At 37.5% G+C, this 20806-nt stretch overlaps 8 protein-coding genes across 8 annotated transcripts; 4 read left to right on the top strand and 4 right to left on the bottom strand. All coding sequences in view use genetic code 12, as the record gives it.

Annotated features, from left to right (window-relative positions):
- Positions 1-230: 230 nt before the first annotated feature.
- Positions 231-4550, bottom strand: YCG1 (chromosome condensation complex Condensin, subunit G; the record flags this gene model as incomplete). The annotated part of the gene is made up of 1 exon (XM_001526135.1): positions 231-4550. The coding sequence occupies one exon, from the start codon at positions 4548-4550 to the stop codon at positions 231-233; it is 4320 nt and encodes a 1439-aa protein (XP_001526185.2).
- A 515-nt stretch (positions 4551-5065) lies between these two features.
- On the bottom strand, positions 5066-6220 carry PVL30_003586 (uncharacterized protein; the record flags this gene model as incomplete). The annotated part of the gene is made up of 1 exon (XM_001526134.1): positions 5066-6220. The coding sequence occupies one exon, from the start codon at positions 6218-6220 to the stop codon at positions 5066-5068; it is 1155 nt and encodes a 384-aa protein (XP_001526184.1).
- A 2017-nt stretch (positions 6221-8237) lies between these two features.
- On the top strand, positions 8238-9875 carry STE50 (Adaptor for signal transduction; the record flags this gene model as incomplete). Its single annotated transcript, XM_001526133.1, has 1 exon — positions 8238-9875. One exon carries the CDS (start codon positions 8238-8240, stop codon positions 9873-9875), a length of 1638 nt encoding a protein of 545 aa, XP_001526183.2.
- Positions 9876-10356: 481 nt separating this feature from the next.
- Positions 10357-10854, top strand: RPL12A (60S ribosomal protein L12A; the record flags this gene model as incomplete). The annotated part of the gene is made up of 1 exon (XM_001526132.1): positions 10357-10854. One exon carries the CDS (start codon positions 10357-10359, stop codon positions 10852-10854), a length of 498 nt encoding a protein of 165 aa, XP_001526182.1.
- Positions 10855-11815: 961 nt separating this feature from the next.
- Positions 11816-13092, top strand: PVL30_003583 (uncharacterized protein; the record flags this gene model as incomplete). The annotated part of the gene is made up of 2 exons (XM_001526131.2): positions 11816-11831; positions 11912-13092. 2 exons carry the CDS (start codon positions 11816-11818, stop codon positions 13090-13092), a joined length of 1197 nt encoding a protein of 398 aa, XP_001526181.2.
- A 1015-nt stretch (positions 13093-14107) lies between these two features.
- On the top strand, positions 14108-16441 carry UTP4 (U3 small nucleolar RNA-associated protein; the record flags this gene model as incomplete). The annotated part of the gene is made up of 1 exon (XM_001526130.1): positions 14108-16441. One exon carries the CDS (start codon positions 14108-14110, stop codon positions 16439-16441), a length of 2334 nt encoding a protein of 777 aa, XP_001526180.2.
- Positions 16442-16849: 408 nt separating this feature from the next.
- Positions 16850-18046, bottom strand: PVL30_003581 (uncharacterized protein; the record flags this gene model as incomplete). Its single annotated transcript, XM_001526129.1, has 1 exon — positions 16850-18046. The coding sequence occupies one exon, from the start codon at positions 18044-18046 to the stop codon at positions 16850-16852; it is 1197 nt and encodes a 398-aa protein (XP_001526179.2).
- A 963-nt stretch (positions 18047-19009) lies between these two features.
- Positions 19010-20137, bottom strand: ERG6 (Delta(24)-sterol C-methyltransferase; the record flags this gene model as incomplete). The annotated part of the gene is made up of 1 exon (XM_001526128.1): positions 19010-20137. The coding sequence occupies one exon, from the start codon at positions 20135-20137 to the stop codon at positions 19010-19012; it is 1128 nt and encodes a 375-aa protein (XP_001526178.1).
- Positions 20138-20806: the final 669 nt, after the last annotated feature.

The raw sequence follows: 20806 nt of genomic DNA, 5'->3' as shown, positions 1-20806 counted from the left end.
TAACGGCTGTTTTTTTCTTGTTTCTGTTTTTGGTGAGTTTTATATAGTATTGTTTTGATATTTTTTTTAGTTCTACAGTGACAAAGAGTTTTTTTTTTTCTAAAATGAATAATTTAATAAAAACTAGTAGATGTAATAAAGTATATAAAGATGATATGAATAAGAGAACAGAACGATAGAGCGAATACACTTGGCAATGGAAGTTTCTATCAAAGACTAAGGCTCTATCATCAATTGAAGATGATATCTGAATCAAGCTCCTCCTCCTCCTCCTCGTCAGAGTCCGATGTGACTGTGTCCAATATCGAGTCATCGATAGGTGCATCCAAAATTGGTTTTTTTGGTGATGCCAATTTAGTAGAAACAACCAAAGCTGTTATATCTTCAACTACATCTCTTAGTATATCCTCGTTCTTTGATTCTGTATCGAGCCTCGACTCTATTCCAGCTATCAGCACGTCGTGAACAACGTCTTCATCGGCTAAGATCACATCAGAACTGTAGTCATTATTTGCATCACCATTTTCTTTATCACCGCCACCTTTTTTATCCTCAATGCCATAAAAACCGTCCTTGGTTTTGTTTTTCTCTGCCGTCTGAACAGTCTCGTCTCCCTCAACTAGTATATCGTCAACTTGCAATATGCCCAGGTTATGATCAGTAACCTCCGTAGTAACATTTCTGTTCCTTTTGTTTTTTTCTCCTCTTATTTCTTCTTCTTCTTTTTCTTTTTCTCTTTCTTTTTCTCCCCCTTCACCACTGCCTCCGCCTTCATTTTGCTTTGTTAAATTAGCTTCTTTATCGTTATCATCAATGGTCGCTGAATTGGTCGTGTCATCAATAGAGTGTATATCTAACAAAGTACGTCTTTCGGCATTTGCCACATCCAAAATAGAAGCGTACTCTTTCTTAACCAGGACACGGTATGGTTCACCTATCAGATTAGGCTCGTTGTCTAGCACATGATCCACACTACTATCCTCAACTCCAACTTCATTACCCCGCTCTTTTGCGTTTTCCTCATCTTTTTCATCACTATCAATAAAATTTGTCTTGGGTGTGTTGATATTGTCAATCTTTTCATCTTTGATCTCTATATTCTCTTTCACGATCTGCACCCCGTCTTCATTAAAGTCGGGCACAGCAGATACACTTCTTGATTTTACTCCAATTGATGACTCCGCTTCTTCTTTTGATTCCATTTCCTTGGCTTCTGATAATGCTGCAAATGCAGCTTCGTGAAGGTTCAGAAGGTTCTTCAAAGTAGATCTATCCAATTGAAATTCAAATCTATCTTTGTTTTCATCAATGCTATTTTCAACTTGCTCAATCAATTCCACAAACGCAGCCAAGTACTCTGATCCAACTTTACTTGAAATCAGAATTTTTGAAATATTGTTTATGATTGCTCGCCTATAATCTTTAGACAACTCTTCTTCACCAAAAACACCTAACATTCGAGCAGCTTGTAAAATACGAGACGGCAGTTTTTCTTGCTCAATTTCCGCAACATGTACGAGGTATTGCGGATCGCTCCAAGCAATCAATTGCGGAACCATTTTTGTTGGTTGGTGCCCTTGTTGAAGTTTGGAAGCTTGTAGAAGAAATGAACCAGTGGTGAAAGCCAAGCCTAATTGATGTTTTGGATGTGAGTAGCAATATACTGGTATACAGAATGCTAATATTTGTCGCAACTCGTGATTACCTGCAGTAGCGGGATTAAAATAGGATAAAAGTAACGCTTCAAAAATTTCAACTTCGGGATCATTATCTTCGCCATCATTTTCCTCGCCTTCGCCTGTGCTTGCAACTGTATCTTGTATCAGGTCATCAACCTCCGCAACCAGCAATGACGGAACCTTTATACTAAAGATATCGGCTAAGAAAAGTTTTATTAGACCCTCGGCCATTACAGCTTGTACTTTATTTGACTCCCGTTTTAATAACTTGTAAAATAGTCTAATAAATGTCCGCCTTCCTTCAAAATCTATCACATCTCTGCCGTACTTTGCAAAAACATCAACAACAGCTTCGACTCCAATTATTTGTACTTGCTCTCCAGATGATTTGATCGCTCGAAAGAATATGGGTAGAGAATCAATGGCCGTTTTTTTATCAATCAAAGCAAACAACCCTAAACATTTTAACCCAGTCATGAAAAGCAAAGGCTTGTCAACTTGGCTCAAGGAGTAATTAACAATCCCTGATTGGATAGAACTTAGTGACAAATGATTGTCGAGCTCTTCCTCAATTAATTCCAATACTTGGCAAGTCATTTTCAAACAACGCACAATAACATCGTCGTCTGGCATTGCAGGTTCGATTTTTCGTTTCTTTGTCCGCCGTGACTGACTTTCATTCACTTCTTCTTCTTCTTCTTCTTCTTCCTCTTCTTTTCCTTCTTCACCAAGATCCAGATTGAGTTCCTTGTCAACATTAATATCTTCATTACTATAGTTTTGATGGTTGTTGTTTTTGTTATTTTTCTTCTGCTTTGCCTGGCGCTTATTCTTTATTCTATCGTTGGAACCTCCAATACCATCTTCCATTGCCTTCGTCTCTTTCTCCTTGTCTTCATCATCATCATCTTCATCATCATCGTCATCATCATCATCATCGTCATCATCGTCATCATCATCATCATCATCGTCATCATCCGCTTCATCGTCGCCCATGTCTCTCAAGTCAGTTATAATCTCCACAGTCATAGAAACAAAATCTTTCTCATTGATAGAAATCTTTTTCAAGATCTTGAGACAGTTTCTAATCATGTCATCTTCCATACTTTTCTCGTAAAGTTCGGACCGAATCACGCTCAACATTGCTCTTCTTGCAATTTCGTCACTAAAGTCAAAATCGATACAAATCATCAATAATTGGTTCACTATAAAATTAAAATCTCGCTGGGTTTCGACAAATTTCACAAAGTCGGGATCGGAGTAGACTTCTTCAATTTTGTGCCTTTTGGTTTCGTTTCGTTGAATCAAATGATGCTGGAGTTCGGCTTGTTTTTCCTCCAAACTTTCTCTACTTTTCAACATTTCTTCATAAGCCCTGTCTTCACTTCTGGATCTACGACTTTCTTCAGCTATTTTGATATGACGTGATAAATTCTCCCATTCCCTGTTTGTCCGAATCAATTCCCTTTCAATGACAAAATATTGCTGGTCAAGTAATTGCACATCTTTACGCAAATCATCTTGCTTTTTGCAACAATCAAAGCTTGCCAGTACGAAATCTTTCCGAAGAGACATGTACTTTTTCAAAATGTCTGATAACTCCAAGCCATCTGGAAAATTGATTTCTATCAAATTGTAAAGCTTGTGTTGATAGCAATGACGAAAAAATGTCCTCCAAAGGAATGATTTGTGGACATCCAATGCTTTCCAAAATGTCCTATCTGCTTTGAAATTTTGCACTAGATCAGCTCTTTCTGAAAAGACCATGTCCATTGCCTTTTCCGCCATCGAACTTTCTGTTACGTTCAAGTACTCCAAAAATTCATTGATGTCATTATCGCAAGAGTCAAACCATGTATGGCATAACAATTTGGTGGCTGCTTGCATCACGCTTTCGTCTCTGTCATTTAACCCCCACCTGAGTAAAAACTCCCGGTGTTCGTGTCGCATATTCTTCATCCCTCCAATCTCGGGTGTAATTTTGGAGTAAACAATCCTTCTGTTTATATTGTTTAGATCCTTGGCTCTCTCCCATAAATACTGGATTGTGTTTGCGTCCTTATCCAAGTTCATCATTACTGTTCTCCTCACTTCAGGACTTTCATCATACCGTAGTGATTGTACCAACAACTCCGTGAGCCACTCATTGTCTTTGGCCTCGGAGCCAGCATCTCCTGCTAGTGCATCAAAATTTAAATTGAAATCTTGGAAGCTAGAAAGTGCCAAGATTGCTTGCATTCTAATGGGTGTCTCTCTATCTCTTAGTCGGCTCGAGAGCGACACAATCAACGCCTCAAAAGTTTCTCTGTCCATTTCCCCAATGTGTTTTGTGAGCATAGCGAGAAGTTGCGTCACTCTGTATCGCACCAGCTTATCCGCAGCCTCGATACCACGTAACAAGTGCTTAATAAGATATGATGTAAATTCCGTGACATACAAAGATTGATTTGCAGACTCTTTTTGCAAATTGTTGTCCATATTTTGGTCTTCTGTGTTATCCTCATTCTGTTCTTTAATCTGTTCTTTATTCTCTTCATTTTCATCTTTGTTTTCTTCATCGTCCCGTTTTGAGTCATCGCTGATTACACGTACAAAGTGAGCTACAAATTTGGCAATACGATCGGAATTTGGTTCGCCCTTTTTATACTTTAATGAATGGTTAAGTAATTGAGTGAAGCGCATAGCAAAATATTCCTGGTGACCAAGGTCAATTGCACGATAATAAATGTTCTTCATGATAACTAGTAATTTTCTGTGTGAATATGTAGTAAATTGACAGTCATAGAAGACATGCATCATTCCAGCATCGAGATCTTTAATCCTTTCAGCCTTTTTAATTGATGCTAGTGTTGGTTTTGGTGGACGACTCATCTTGAACAAATGTATGCAGATACAGGTAAGTTGAGTGTTTTATTGCCGTTCTGATGTTAAAAAGAAATTCAAAATGAGTGATAATAAAAAAGACAAAAAGAAAAGGAATAGAACGATAATCTTGTAAAGATAAATTTTGTGACTAGTACCAAGTATATATATATATTTGAATCATGAAAGGTGTATTTACTTCGTTATTTTTTTCTTTGTTTACATTATTATCGATCCGCGCACGCGTTTGTGCAAATGCATTTGTTTTTTACAAACAATATTCAATCATTAGAATAAATGAATGAATGAAAAATAAAAAGAGACAGTCGAAAAAAAAAACGCTAGCAGTAACAAATTCCATTCCCATTATTACACCTCGTAATACTATTTTCTAAACAACAAGTCATTGCTACAGTCAATGGAATAAGTTACTTTTACTTGTTTTTTTTTTTGCATTCATTTGAGAGGGAGAAAAAAATGAAAACAAAAACCACTTTTAAACATTATAAATTCTAAATCTACTCTTATACTTCTCTGTGGTTACCTATGTATTCAGGTCCTTCATAAACGAGATTTTCATCTGGTTTGTTCAAGTCTTCCAAGTCGTGGACTGGGCGCTCGCCTCTTGCAGCAGCACGAATAATCAATCTACCGTCACTAGTGTCAAAGTCGAGGATAGCCGAGTGTGAAACAATTCTATTGTCAAAGATGGCAACAGTGCCTGGTTGCCAATTGACACGAACTTGAAAGTCTTGACTGCTTGCAATGTGTTGAAGTAAAAATTTAAGCAAAAAGTCAGACTCCTCACCTTTCAAATCGACAATTCTTCTAGTGAAACCACTATTGACGTACAAAACTTTTTGACCGCTTGGGGTGGTTCTAACAACGGGGTGAATGTTTTCAACTGGGTGTCTCTTAACAACACCACCTTTGACAACTGCCAAGTTGGCCTGGTCAACAGCACTGTGAACTGCTTTGAGGTTATCAATCTTTTCCTTGAACAATGGCGACAAACGGTTGTAAGCCTCTCTGTTGTCTGCAAAAACAGTGTCACCTCCACCAGCTTTAGGAATGTTTGTTACGGCCAAAAATGAAACAGCAGTGGGGTTTAATTCGTAACTAACATCAGAGTGCCAAACAACAAGGTTGTTTCTTGTGGAAAATGCGTCTTCCTTAGTATCACCAGTCAACACTGAATGAATATCAGGATGTCCCTTTGGTGCACCAGACGTGGGATGAATATGTGGTGTACCATAGTGACTAACATACTCGACCAAGTTTTCGGGCCCTTTATCAATCAAGTCTTGGTCTCTGAAAACCAAAACACCCCTTTGGGAAGCAAGCAATGCAACTTGATCTCTACCAGCATCGTTTAGCTCAGACAACTGTATACCGCGAATTTCAGTACCCAACTTTGGTGAAAGATTGGTAGTGACATAGTCATCGCCCTTAAACAAGTCTGGAAAACTTTTGTCTGCTTTCAAGGCATTATCGTGATGTTCTTGGAAAGTATATGGTTCGTACTTTTCATTTTTGTCCCAGGTTGGCAAATATGGGAGAGACTCTTTAGACAATTTTGCAATTGTGGACTCACCAACAACCACTTTTCCTTTAGCATCTGATTTCAAGTTGCTCTCACCTGTGAGAGCAGAAGGGACTTTAACGTAACGAGCAGGCATTGTAAAAAGATGAAAGAAAGAAGAAGAAAAAAGGAAACTTGAGACTTTAAATTATGGAATACTGTTGTTGTTGTTTTTTTTTTGCGAAATATTTGTTTTTCCGTTTTCTGTTTTGATTTTTATTTATCTAGTTTGTATTGATTTGATTTGGTTTGGTTTGATTTGCTTTAGACTGGTTGGAATTTTGTATAAACGAAAAGTGGTTGAATTCTCATGGAAACCTGATCAACGCCCTTTTATAGTGTTCAGACAAGAGATGAAAATTGTGGCTGCAAAATACTAAAATGTTAAATTGAGTACAGAAATCAAATCGAATATTGAGTGAGAGAAAATTTAAAAAAAAAAAAAAATTATTATTATCTACTTCATAGTCTCCTCCGTGACACAAAGCAAGTAACCTCAACAGGTATGGAGATAGACTGAACAAACGAATAGAGAGAAAAGGAAACACCACACTTTTATTCTATCCTGAGATTGACCAAACGGAATTTGATTACGCAATTGTTATAAGTAAAACCTTATTCTATTCCTCTGTCTTCTCCTCACTTCTCCCTTTTTCCCTTCCCCCCTCCCCACTTCTGCCACGAAGCCTTTGCAGCTCCTTAAGGGTTAACAATAAGGAAAATGCCAGTTTAGATGTTACTTAATCTTTTTTTAAACCAGTCTGCTTAAGCACTTTTGCTAGTTCATCTAGCTTGAAATTTAAGTGTTTAAGATTACAATAATTTAAAGATGATGCAATTGAAACAATATAGAGGTACAAGAAAAGCCACAAGTTAACTCCCACCATAGATTATGGTTATTGCGTTTTCATTTTATCCTTTTCTTTGTTTCCTTTTGTTCGAAATTGGAAAAGACAAAGACAAAGACAAAGTAATAGAGAAATAGTAAAGTAGGCTTGCTTGTATAGAAAAGAATTTACAATAGCCACAGTGATATATCATCATTTCGTGCTTTAATTATTTAATTCCTCTCCTATTGATTTTTTTATACAAATGTATTGTTCAATTCCACTGTGGACTCGCTTATCAGGTGGTACGTATGTGTTAGATGATGTGATAAGGATAGAATTTGATTGGGAAATGAGTGGAAAGAACAAATTATAGAGAAATAATTGACTAAAAGGAGTAAGCTGTGGACGGAAATAGACGCAGCTTATTCCGTTTTTGGGGTCATCTCCTTTATTGACCAAGTCTTGATAACCAACAGCTATTGAAGTTGAATGTAAGTTGTTCCTAGCTAGTATTGTGGTCATAATCCAAAATAGAATCTAAACACTAAAATTGACCATTTCTCAACATCAAAAGATTTAGTTACTTGGTACAATTGTGTTTGTGGCGAGTTTGATTAGATGTTGAGATGATGAGTGAAAGTAATGGTTGGTTGGTAAGGACGATGGATGCAATGTTGTGAGGAGAAAGTTCCTAACCTAGGAGCCTTTATTATACCTAAATCTTTATTTGAATAACCACGTGAAAAGGGAAAGATACGAAAGAAAGAAGGAAAGAAAGAAAGAAAGAAAGACATAACCTCTTTGTGCGACACCAAAGATAAGCATATATCAAGTAGAAATTGTAGCCAGACACACTAAAGTCTCAACTGAAAGAGGTCATATTTATACCATTCAAAGGTTAGATACCTTGAATAAAGAGCCAGTAAGCACTTGACCATACATGTGTGCAAAAAAGCAAAAAAACTAAAAAAAAAATGGGAATCTCATTCATTCTATGTCTTTTTCCCACACTTTCTCCCAAACGCTTACCTATTCCCGCCCCTTAACCTTTGTTTTCTAATGGTTTTTTGTTTGTTGTCACAAAATCAAAACATTTTGATGTTTTCGAAACCTTTCTCGTCTAAAAGGCGGAGCACAAGAAAACACGCACAGTTTGTTGGTCCACTTCACAATATATTTCACTGCTCCTACCATTAATTCTAGATCTACTACTAATAATTTTGAGTCCAAACATAGAGAGAAATTTGTTTGAATATCTTAAATTAGCAAATGCTTTAAGCACAAATGACGGAATCATTCTTAAAATGGGATCCTGCCCAAGTTGCCACTTATATCAACTCACTTGTGGAGAAAGATGACGACAAGAGACACGGTGCCGCGTTTCTTGATAATAACATTGATGGTTCGCTTCTTCCATTTATCACCACTGAGCATCTAAAAGAGATTGGTATTGACTCACTTATGCTAAGGCTAAGCATCAAAAAGGGAATTAGTCTACTAATAGCTGATCATTACAAGAAATACCCGCCAAAGTCCTTAACGGATATGGAGAAATACAGCTTGAACAACGTGGATATTAACAATAATCATATAACATTGGAATCCCTTGCACTAACGACAAATTTGATTCAAGACTCGGTGCAAAAATTCAATAGTGATTTATTACAAGGAGTACTTACTGAATCGCCCATCTCCCCTACCAATGACGAAATAAAGAAATTATCAGAGAGTTTTACTAAACTCAAAACAGATCTAATCCCAATTACAAAACTTTTAAAGGAATCTAAACCGTTGCCTACGCCAACATTAGATCCGGGCTCTGCAACCGTAGAATCGCCGTCTTATCTATCGTATCTACACGAGCACGATGCTAACAGTGAAAAACGCTTATCCAAAGAAGACTCAACACCCGATACACCTACTACAACATCGACAACTGCATCAGCGGGAGCGGGAAAAGGAGCGGGAATAGGAGCAACAGCAGGGTTAACAACAACTCCTTTATCACGAGACCCTTCATTCACACTGAGTCCAGCTTCAAACCGATTTTCTTCGGGAACACTTTTGTCAATGGGTACGGGTAAGATAATATCTCAATCGGTGTCACGTTTTGCAGATCTCAAAAATGCTGCTGACTTTAAACTACAAAAAGTCGGAATTCAAAAGAGTAATTCAAGTAAAAGCATTGAGTCTCAACTGGTTCCTGTGACGGCATCTGTGCCAGCTGTGGTGCGAGCTAAATTAGGTGATCATATAAGCACTAGCCCTACGAATGTTGGCGACATACAAATGCAAGAGCAACAAATATCGCATGATGTTGGTAAACTAGCCAGTGCTGCAGGTCAAACTGGTTTCTCGACTGCTCCGTTCATTTCGACCTATCCTGGTCCTAGTACTACTAACACTACTACCACCACATCCATGATTCCTCCTCCTCCTCCTCATCCTCCTCAATCTACCACTGCCGCAAAATCCCTTGGTACTACTGCTGTGAGTACCGCTTTGAATAACTCTTCAGGAAGTACCGTTCCCGTTCATCCATCGGAGTCACGCCCTCCTCTTTCTTCTAGTAACCTGAAAAGCTCGCAAGTCAGTAAGCACGATGCTAATGAACCATTAAAGCAACTCCGAGCATCTACTGATGATTCTTGTTTGAAGATCTTACAGCAAGCGATGAAGCGTCATCATATACCTCGGGATGACTGGTCGAAATACGTGCTAGTGATTTGCTACGGAGACAAAGAGAGGATTTTAAAACTTGCAGAAAAGCCAGTTGTAATTTTTAAGAAATTGCAAGAATCGGGTAGACACCCAGCAATTATGTTGAGGCAACTAGCTGACGCTACACCGGTAGTTGACAGCGATGGTTCTCTTTATGAAGACTCTAGAATTAGTTCAGACATCCCTGGTGGATATTTGTAACGTATATAAGCTTGGAAGTCGATGAAAAAAACCTGTTACAATATATAGACCATATTTCTACTTCCATACATATGTGCATTGGTTGTAGATCCATTGATTTTATGAATAAATATATCTGTAGGCATATAAATCTATGCATACACCATTTTTGTATGTCTACGTAGAATATATATATTGGTCACGTGCTTTGTAGGGCTACAGACACATATATTGTGCGCAGTACAAGAAGCGTGAGAAACGAAGAAAAAAACGATCTCTTAAAACTGCGCATGTGTCCACACACCTAGTACACAGTGACACAAGGCCATACATCCACGCACCTAATACATTCTGACTCTGCACCAGTTGGAGAAGAAGGAAAAGGAAAAAAAAAAAAAAAAAAAAGAAGAGAGAGAACTTGGTGAAAAATTCATATAACCTCACAAAAGAGCTTGTCTACCCCTTCCTACAAACCTTCTACTAACATCCATATACATCAACCATGCCTCCAAAATTCGACCCATCCGAAGTTAAATTCCTTTACTTGAGAGCCGTTGGTGGTGAAGTCGGTGCTTCATCCGCATTGGCCCCAAAGATTGGTCCATTGGGTTTGTCCCCAAAGAAGGTTGGTGAAGATATCGCCAAGGCCACTAAAGATTTCAAGGGTATCAAAGTTACCGTTCAATTGAGAATCCAAAACAGACAAGCCACCGCATCAGTCGTTCCATCTGCTTCATCATTAGTCATCACAGCTTTGAAAGAGCCAGTCAGAGACAGAAAGAAGGAAAAGAACGTTAAGCACTCTGGTAACATTGCTTTGGATGAGATCTACGAGATTGCCAGAAAGATGCAAGACAAATCTTTTGGTAAGAACTTGGCTTCAGTAACAAAGGAGATCTTGGGTACCGCACAATCTGTTGGATGCCGTGTTGACGGTAAGAACCCACACGATATCATCGACGCTATCAATGCTGGAGAGATTGACGTGCCTGCTAACTAAAGGAGGTGTTTTGATTCTGTACATTAAAAGTGTTGTTTTTATAGGGTTTTAATTAATATTGACGAAAACATAGACATTATTTTTTTTTCTTTCCATTTTTTTTTTCATCAACATGGAGGAGAGATATAATCACACCGGATAATGAAATGGAGGAAGTTTCAGAAACTAAATCCCAAAGGATATGTTTGCCAACACTCTGGTGCCAAATCATAACACTCTTTGAAGTGATATGTGCCATATTTGGTTCCTATTTTGGTGCAAACTAAATTGATAATTATAGCTGACTACTCACCATTGCACCCTTTTGCGTATATGGGTGTGATTGGTCCATTTCATTAGCAAACATCTTTTTCTTTTTTTTTTCTCTTTTGATATTTCAATATGATACTCATTTTGAATGCTTCAACTCATAAATTATCCGGTGGTGTACATATCTCAGACTTTCTACTGATTATTATACTCTTAGTAATCTCTTTACGCTCTAGTTGAATCGACTATGTACTTGGTCTCTCTTAAAACTTGTATTGTTCGTGGAGGTAGAGCAAAAAAGTAAAAAATAAAAAATAAAAAATTCAGATGCAAATAAAGTTGTCTGCGCCGCACCTTTATTGCTGTATATATACATATATATATATATGTGTGTGTGTGTATATTATTGTTTTCTGAGTTCCTCCCCTCTCCCCCCCTCCCCACTTTATTTTTGTTGACATATCGCTGTTGCTACAAGAGAGATAGTGTATACAGATATTTGTCTCTCTCTCACTGTGTGTGTATACATATACATATACATATTTTATCTTGCCAAACAAAGCAGAAGCAAAATTCAATACAGAAGCAAGACCCGTATTCATATCAACACTCGTAACAACACACGCAGCAGCAACAACAACTATTGTATCTACAGAAACTACAGAAACTATCGCAACTATTGCAACTGCAAACAAAACCTTCAGAAATAAAAATGTCAGATAGTGTCGGTATGTATTTCTTTCGCTAAACCTCAACCTCTATTTCCCCACTTTGCTTCACAAATTATCTATTACTAACCATGTTTCAGACCGTGTCTTTGTGAAAGCAATCGCCACAATTCGAGCCTTGTCCTCACGATCCAATTACGGCTCTTTGCCGCGTCCGCCAGCAGAAAACAGAGTCAAGCTTTATGGGCTATACAAACAGGCGACTGAAGGAGATGTCAAGGGAATAATGCCACGCCCAGTGGGGTTCACGCCTGAGGATGAGGGCGCAAAGAAGAAATGGGATGCTTGGAAGCGTGAAGAAGGTTTACACAAGACAGAAGCAAAAAAGCGATACATTGCCTATTTGATTGAAACTATGAAGGTGTATGCCAGTGGCACTCATGAGGCACGAGAGCTATTGAGTGAGTTGGAGTATTTATGGGAACAAATAAAGGATATGCCTAATTCGGATGAAGAGTACAATCCTCACCATCACCACATACAGCTACCTTCTCAGTCGCCCCTGTTTAGTCAAACAGATAGGCTTTCCAACAGAACACCAAGTGTTGGCGGTGGTGGTGGTTTAAGGGGTCAAGTACAAGCTGGAGGTGGTGGTGGTGGTGGTATTGGTGGTGGTGTTTCCACATTGAGCAACATTTACCTGCATGCGCGGAGAAACACGGCCTTGTCAATAAATGATTACGTACAGCAGCAAAGAATGCACACGCACTCGCAAAACCAAGGCACTGGTATTGGCATTGGAGCTGATATAGGGGCTGGCTTGGATATAAACTCTCAGGTTGCTGGATTTGGTGGTCCTGGGTCTATTACTTCCTTACCTCCAAGAGTAGGTACCAATAATGTTATTGAAGACTTTAAGAATTGGCAGAGTGATGTCAATGCGATCATCAATAAACTTACTAGAGAATTCGTCAATAGCAGGAAGGAGAGATCACCTTCTGGGCACGAGGAAGAGGAACAGTCGGACGCTGAGTTGGATGAACTTGAAATTACAAAGCGCCGAATTTTGCGCATTGTCAAGATTGTAGGCGTTAATGCATTAAAGTTTTTGAAGAATTTTGCGGTGAGTTTGATTGCAATTTTGTTTCTTGTGTGGCTTCTTAAAAAAAACGTTGTTGTTAAAAACACAATCGTGAAGCATGCAAATACAAAGGGTAAAGACAAGAAGGAACTCGTCATCAATATGGTGCTTAACACAGATGAAAACAAATGGTTTATTAGATTGTTAAATTTTATAAATAGCTTTGTAGGCTTTGTCTGAAGTTTTTTTGGAATGTATGTGGACCTTATACATATTGATCTCTCTTTTTCTTTATGTGGATATAGCTTGAGCGAAACTGCAATTGTCGTCAGCCGAAAAGGTGGCAAACCAAAAAAAAACAAAAAATTCCAATGATTGTGATTGAAATTATTTTTTTTTTTATTGTAATTCTTGCAAGTGTTTCTTGTCAACAAATAAAGAAGTAAAAGAAAAAAATAAGAAAATAAAAAGAAAAGAGCTTATTCTTGAACAATTCCCTAGCAGTTTTCTGTTAACTGATTGCGTTCAGCTTAACAAAACAAGCCTTTTGTTGGTAATTTTGGTGAGAATACGCAAACTATTTTGCATAGTCCTTGAGTTTTTTAATTTTTTACTAGAAATGGGTGCAAATTTTAAGAAAAAAAAAAAAGAGAGAACAAAACAAAAATAAAACTGAAACGTATACACGTAATAAAATACTGAATGAAAATTTTTGATCTACTTCTATTTCACAGTAGAGATAAAAGATAAAACAAGAAAAGTCAATTTTTACTCGGAGATATTAAGTGCTAGTTAGAGCGTTTTTAAAAAAAACCTAGGCCAGTTCCAATTACCTTTGATTTGAAGAGCTACATATTGTCAATTAATAAACGCTGTTAAGGTAGACTAGCTTTATTAGTAAATACCACTAAGAATAAAAAGAATAGAATGAGAACAAATAGCCGAAAAAAAAAGACAGAAAAAAAAAAGACAGAAAAAAAAAAAGACAAACCCACAACGTACGTTATTCCAATTTTGTGTTTGCATTGGATGAGTATATTCTACAATTGTGCGCGATGAGACAAAACCATTAAGCTTCAACTTTTCACAAACCATCAAACTCACCTTACTTCAACATACTAATAGTAGCGATTTTCCTGGTTCTTTTTTCTTTTGTTTTTTTTTCTTTTAGTTTTGTTTTTTGTTTTTCTCAACTTTCAATCATTGCATTTCATTTTATTTTTAAATTTTATACTTTATTTTTTCCTAATTCAAGATGGAGGTTCACAGATGTCGATTTGTTGATTATACTCCACACACGATCACATCGCTTGCGTTCTCTACACGTTCGACGCTCGATGACAACAAACCAACACCCTTAGATTTGCGTCTCGCAGTTGGCAGAAGCAATGGTGACATCGAGATATGGAACCCTCGTCATAACTGGACACACGAGCTTACTCTCGCAGGCTCTCTGGGCCGCTCAGTTGAAGGTTTGTGCTGGGTAACAACATATTCTTCCAGTCATCCTTCTACTACTGGCGCCTCAAGAAAAGTTGAGTCATCTCGATTATTCTCCATCGGTGGATCAACATACATCACAGAATGGAACTTAGCTACAGGCCAACCATTGATAAATTATGATTGTAATGCTGGTGTGATATGGACAATTGATGTCAACTCAACTGGTGATAAGCTTGCTGTTGGATGCGACGACGGGTCTGTTGTCGTTGTTGATATCTCAGGCGGTAAAGGGTCTTTAGAGCACGATATCATTTGTCAGCGTCAGGATGCAAGAGTCTTGAGTTTGAAGTGGAATAAAAATGAACAGATTATTGGTGGTTGTGCTGATGGAAGAATTAGAGTATGGAGTTTTCAGCCAGAGACCAAAGGTAGAATTATGGCAACAATGAGGGTAGACAAATCCAAGACAGAAAGTACACTTGTGTGGTCTTTGGATGTGTTAAAGAACAAGCATCAATTCATAAGTGGAGATTCTACGGGCCATGTCAAGATTTGGGACCTTAGATACTTTACGTTGGTGCAAAGTTTCAAGATCCACGATGCTGATGTCCTTTCAATCGTTTGCAACCTTAAAGAGGATAAGTTCTATTCACTGGGTATTGACCGTAAAATACATCAGTTTGACTTGTTAAACACAAAGACTAGTAGTAAATGGGTGCATAGTTACAACAGACTCCTACATTCAAACGATATAAGGGCCATGGCCATATATGAAAGCAAGAACTTAAATGTCTTGGTGAGTGGTGGTGTTGAAAGAGCAATAGTTATTCAAAACTTGCAGTCATTCCACGATGGAAAATACAAGAAGTTATTGATTAATCAACAAAAGAGCAATGTTGTTGTCGATGATGATGCCGATAATAATGATAATAGATTGATTGCATTGTGGAGTGATCAAACGGTTAAGATTTGGAAAGTTTGCGACTCTAGTAAACAAAAACTTGTTTCAAAGCTCACTTTATCGGATGATGAAAATATTACAAGCGTGGACTTGAAAAACAATGTCTTGGTTGTTGCCAAGATGTCATCAGTCAAAGTGTATGAGTTATTTGAGGTGGCCGAGGACAAGTACAAGGTGAGCAAGATTAGAGACGAAAACTTTGACTCTCTTGTTTCTGGTGCAAAAATTGTCAAACTTCTTAATGATGCCCAGTTCTTAGTGGTTACTCCAGATGAAGAGATATACCGATTTAAAATCAATTTTGATGATAAAGATGACGGCGAAGCAACAATTACTCTTGAAGAAGAAGTCGAACTTTTTGAAAACGATAATGACGACAAGAATAATGGAAGCTTCTCATATTCTATAAATCATTTGACTATTACACCAGACTCACAAACACTCATTATTTCGCGCTTTAATGGTAGTATTGAGATATATCCACTTTTCAACAACGATAAAATTCAAAATCCATACACACTTACTAAGCTTTCTTTGTCCCCTCACCTTATTGCCTGTCGTAATAGCGAGCGTTTAGTTGTCCTCACCGAGGAAAACAAGCTTTTTGAATTTAATATAGGCACACAAGAGCAAGGCCAAGGCCAAGGTCAAGGTCAAGGTCAAGGTCTTACAGCATGGTCTAAGAGGAATAGTGAATATTTGCCTCGGCAATTTACGGCTTTGGAAGACAAGCCTCAGGGAATGTTTGTCCAGTCCGATAAAGTTTGGATTTATGGAACAACGTGGATCTGCTTTTTTGACTTGACCAAAAACATTCCAATCAACAAGATGTATAAAAATTTAAGTATAGGCAGAAAGAGAAATAGAAGTGGATTGACTATAAATGATGCCGATTACTTAGATGGCGAAGAGGCATCCGTGCACCAGATTGAGCAAGGAATGAAACAAAGTGGGTTGGACAAGATGAGGCAGCATATTAAAGATGAAGGCGAGGATGAGGAACAATTAGAGGCGGGAGATGCTGAAATCAATGCCCTGGACAAGAAGGCATTTTGGATGACTGAGAAGTACAGACCTATAATGAAAGTAGCCAACTTTGGCGAGAACGCATTGGTAGTAATTGAAAGACCCTACTTTGCATTACCTACTACTCCAGCATTTGATTTGCCCAAATTAAGGGTATAGAAATAAACTAGATATGTAAAAAAAATAAAACATAAACTAGGACTTTTTTCCTTTCCTCTTTTTTCCTTTTCCTTTTCCTTTTCCTTTTCTTGCATTTTTTTTTTGTTTTAATCAGAAAAAAAGAAGATTTCAAAGTCATACCAACGAAAATAAAAGAAGAAAAAATCTCACCCTCAAATGATTTGAACCAAAATATATAAAAAAAAAGGATAATCAAGAAAAAAAGAAGAATTATAGAGGCAATATTGGTGAAAATATCCAAGAATTTAAAAACCAAAAAGTGTACATTTCTTTCTATCATTGATTCCACAAAATTTAAAAAAAAAAAATTTGAAAATATGAATACAATACAAGGAAAAGTAAGGTAAAACAAAGTAAAACCAACGGCACTTGTCTCTCTTACTCTCGTTAAATCTTTGGAACAATTCTAGCACCTTGAAAGAATATTCTTGCAGCAGAGCCAAGACCCATAAGGCATTTTTGTGGATTTCCTTCACCATCCTTATCTTCGCCTTTCAACCCCCATCCTTTACCATCTCCAAACCATTGGTGGTATTTTGCATCATACACTTCTCTGTATGTATTGTGAGGCTCAAAACTTTGAATGTATCCGCCATCACGAGGGTCCTTCATAAACTCGTAAAACATAATCAAATGTCTTCGTACCTCGTCATGAATTCTTTGTGCCAATCCCTCGGGTACGTCTTGCCCCACATAAAGCAAATAATCAGCCAAACCCTCAATCAACAATTGGTTGAAATATGATGGGTCTCTCCAGTATCGTTTGTCGTTTGGGAAATCACGATCGTAAAAGAATGAGTTATGGTTGATTCCAGCCTCGGCCAACTCAGTAGCAATCTTTAACCACTTTTGGTCCTTTGTAATTTGGTACAAGTGTGCTGCAGCCGAAAGCGTAGTTCCTGTATTATACGACCATTTTGCAGCATCCGGTTTGTCGCCATCCTCTCCAATACCATCCATGATCAACTTGTCACCTGGATCTTGCAAGACTTTGATTTGCCAGTCAATGCATTTTGCAGCAAAATCAACATAAACTTGTGCCTCCAGTGGGATAAACTTGGAGCATTGCAAGCACGCCTTGGCCACCTCAGCGGTGGTACATGCATTCAACAATTTCTTGGAGATGTGCCAGTGCACACCGCCTTTTGTGACCGCATTGGGGTTATCGTTCCAGCCACTCATGAGAAACCTTGTCAATTCCCTACCTTGGTCCAAATATGTTTTGTCGCCTGTGACTTCGTATGCAGTAAGCATTGCAGAACAAACCTGGGCATCGTCATCATAGTAGATATCATTGTCACCGCCTTCAGCTGCAGAGAACCCCTTCTTGGATCTATTTTTGTATTTCTCAAATATAGCAATTGCAGGTTGAATCAAGGGCTTAAACTCCGGGTAGATTCGTGCAGCATCAACAATGGCCTGGTCTGCCACTGAAACTGCCCAAACGACAAATTTCTCATCGTTGTAACAGCCACTGCATTTTTTTTTGGCAATGTATGTACCGGCTTTTGGATTATAGTATTCCAACCACATTTGACGGGCAACGTGGTACCCTTCTAAGTTAGGATTTTCTAATGGTGCCATTGACGTTGTGTTTATTTATTTATTTTGTTTATTTTGTTTATTTGATTATTTTGTTTTTCAGTTTTTTATTGTAAAATGAAAATAAATGAAGCAACGGTGTGTATAAGGATTTATATTGGTGTGGGTATATATATATATAAGAATATATAAATCTGTGTGTACAAGTGCAATTGAGTTAGTGTTGAAGACCTCCCCTATATTAAATGCCAAAAAGATTCACATTCTGGAGGAAATGTTGCTATACATATATATATATATATATATATATATATAATGCCTCTTGTTCTCATAGACAATAATGAAATAGCAACTATGACGTTTCCTCGTGGCAAAGAAACTAAATTTTGTGAGATAAGAAATAAAATATTCTCGCACTCTCCGTCTTCTTTATCCCTCCACCCTCCACCCTCCACCCCGTGTGCACATTTTAGCTCAATCCTGCATACAATTAGACATCATACTAACGGTTGTCGGCCCAAGGTTCATCATTGGTTCACTAATCTTTGGCATCAAGAGTTATCAAGGGCACTATTTTTACTGCGCCTTTATTGATTTGGCAAAGGAGAAGACGGAAAGTTAAAGAAAAAAATAATGGTAATAATAATAATAATAATAACAACAACAACAACAACAGGAATATGTCAAGCAACTGCTCTTACAAGTCAGAGACAAGCAAAAGTTCGAAGTGACAAAATGCGTTGTTTTTTTTTTTGACCAATATTTGGTTATTACAATTGTCATTGCAAGATATCATTTATTCATTAATTACAACAAGTTTACCCTTTTCGTTCTTTGTTTCTTTTCTTTTAATTTTTTGCTCTTTACAGTTGTCGAGTGAATTGCTTTACAAACTTAATATGAAAACTAAAATGCCTTCATGCTTTTGTTTTTGTTTTTTTCTTTTCTTTTCTTTTTCTTTACCTTTTTCTTTTTCTCTTTCTATTTTTTTGTTTCCTTGACTATTTACTCCTTGTTTTCTGGTTTTCTGGCAATGTACAACATCATTGGCGTAAATAACTTTTTACGTCCACCTTCGACCAAGTTCACTGCCGCGTCTTCCAAAGCAAATGTGACTTGCTTTGATCCCTTTGGTGCAATACCCACCTTTTCCATCAATCCAACAGCCTCGGTAGTGATAAATCTACCCAATCTAGAGGTTCTAAACACAGTGTACAAATCACCCAAGGATTGGCAATATTTCAAGTCACCTGCTAATGGATAGTACCATGGGATCTCATCATCGACATCTGCCAAGTCCTTTTCGTATTCAATCTCAAAACCAACGTTTTTCAAAGCTTGTTCAGCAACTTCACGTTTGTACATCTTGGGGATACCGTCACCAACTTCGATACCATAAGCGATCTTTCTGTGTTCTTCATTTGTCTCGTCGTATTCATCAGTCATGACCCATTCGTAAACACCAAACACACCACCTGGTTTCAAAACCTTGTAGATCTCAGAGTAGACACCTTCCAAGACTGGCGCATGAACAGTTGCCTCAATTGCATACACAGCGTCAAAAGTTTCTGGCTCGAAATCCATCTGCATAAAGTCACCTTTGACATAAGATAATTTGTGGTCCAATTTGTACTTCTTGGCATAGTGGTTTGCTCTTTCAATTTGGTAATCATTGTTGTTCAAACCAACAATCTCACAATCGGTGAATCTAGTGATTTCTCTACCTGGACCACCAACACCACAACCAACATCGAGAACCTTCATGTTTTCGTTCAAGTTCATCTTGTGCGCCAAGTAGTGTTCATGTCTTGCTGTAGCCTGTCTAAACGCTTCACCCTTGTAGTATCTAGAAAAGTGGAATGACGAGCCCCATCCATACTCGTAAAAGTCGGTAACCAAGTTGTAGTAGTGGTGAGTCAATTGCGAATAGTCACCTAATCTCTTCTTTTCGTCGTCCTCTGTAACACCACCATCCCAATGTTTGAAATATCCTTCATTAGCAACAGAGGCAGCGTCTTTGGACTTGGCCATCAAGGCAAACAAACCTTGCTTCTTGTGAGAGTCACCGTGAAGAGCCTTTGTGAATTTTTCATCTCTTTCGAAATTTTTTTCTGCCAACTGAACGGGAGACATTATGTATTTATTTATATATATATATATATATGAAAATGTGTGTATGAGTATGTTTGTGAGTCTGTGTTTAACCTTAGAGGTGAGCTTAGGGTTGTTGCTGCGGAGGAGATGCCGTTGAGTTGAATCTATGTGAAGATATAAGTCCTGTTGAAAGTAGGCTTTTTAAAAATAATAGTAATAAAAAGAAAAGAAAACAAGAATAGAATCTAGAATATTTATGGAGATTATCTGTTCTTTATATCGATCAAACGAGTGGATTTGTTTTTAAATTTTGAATTTTGAATTGTGAATGTGAAATAATTAATTTAACTTGGAACAAAATGTTGAAAAAAAAAGAACAAAAAAAAAAGAAAAATTCTGTTTACGATACGCCAAAAAATAAAAAAAAAATTAAATAAAAAAAATAATAAAAAAAAAAATATATGTATTTTAATTTTTTCCTTTTTGTAAGCACCGAGGCAATGATAAAGAGAAAACAAGAAAAAGAAAAAGAAGAAGAAGAAGAAGAAAAGAAAGGGTTGACAAACATCTCAAATCAAACTGAAACACAGCGATATGGCTATATAATCAAAGAGGTATACTCTCAAGTTGTTGTAATTTACCTTTGAGGGAGAGAAACAGAGGTTGGAAAAGTTGTCGCTTGTAATACTGACACGGCCCAATTTTAAA

Source organism: Lodderomyces elongisporus, chromosome 4, assembly GCF_030384665.1.
Source record: "Lodderomyces elongisporus chromosome 4, complete sequence".
In the NCBI taxonomy this organism is placed as follows: Eukaryota; Fungi; Ascomycota; class Pichiomycetes; order Serinales; family Debaryomycetaceae; genus Lodderomyces; species Lodderomyces elongisporus.
Note: the sequence above shows the minus strand (reverse complement) of the source record. Positions and strands in the feature narration are given on the sequence as shown.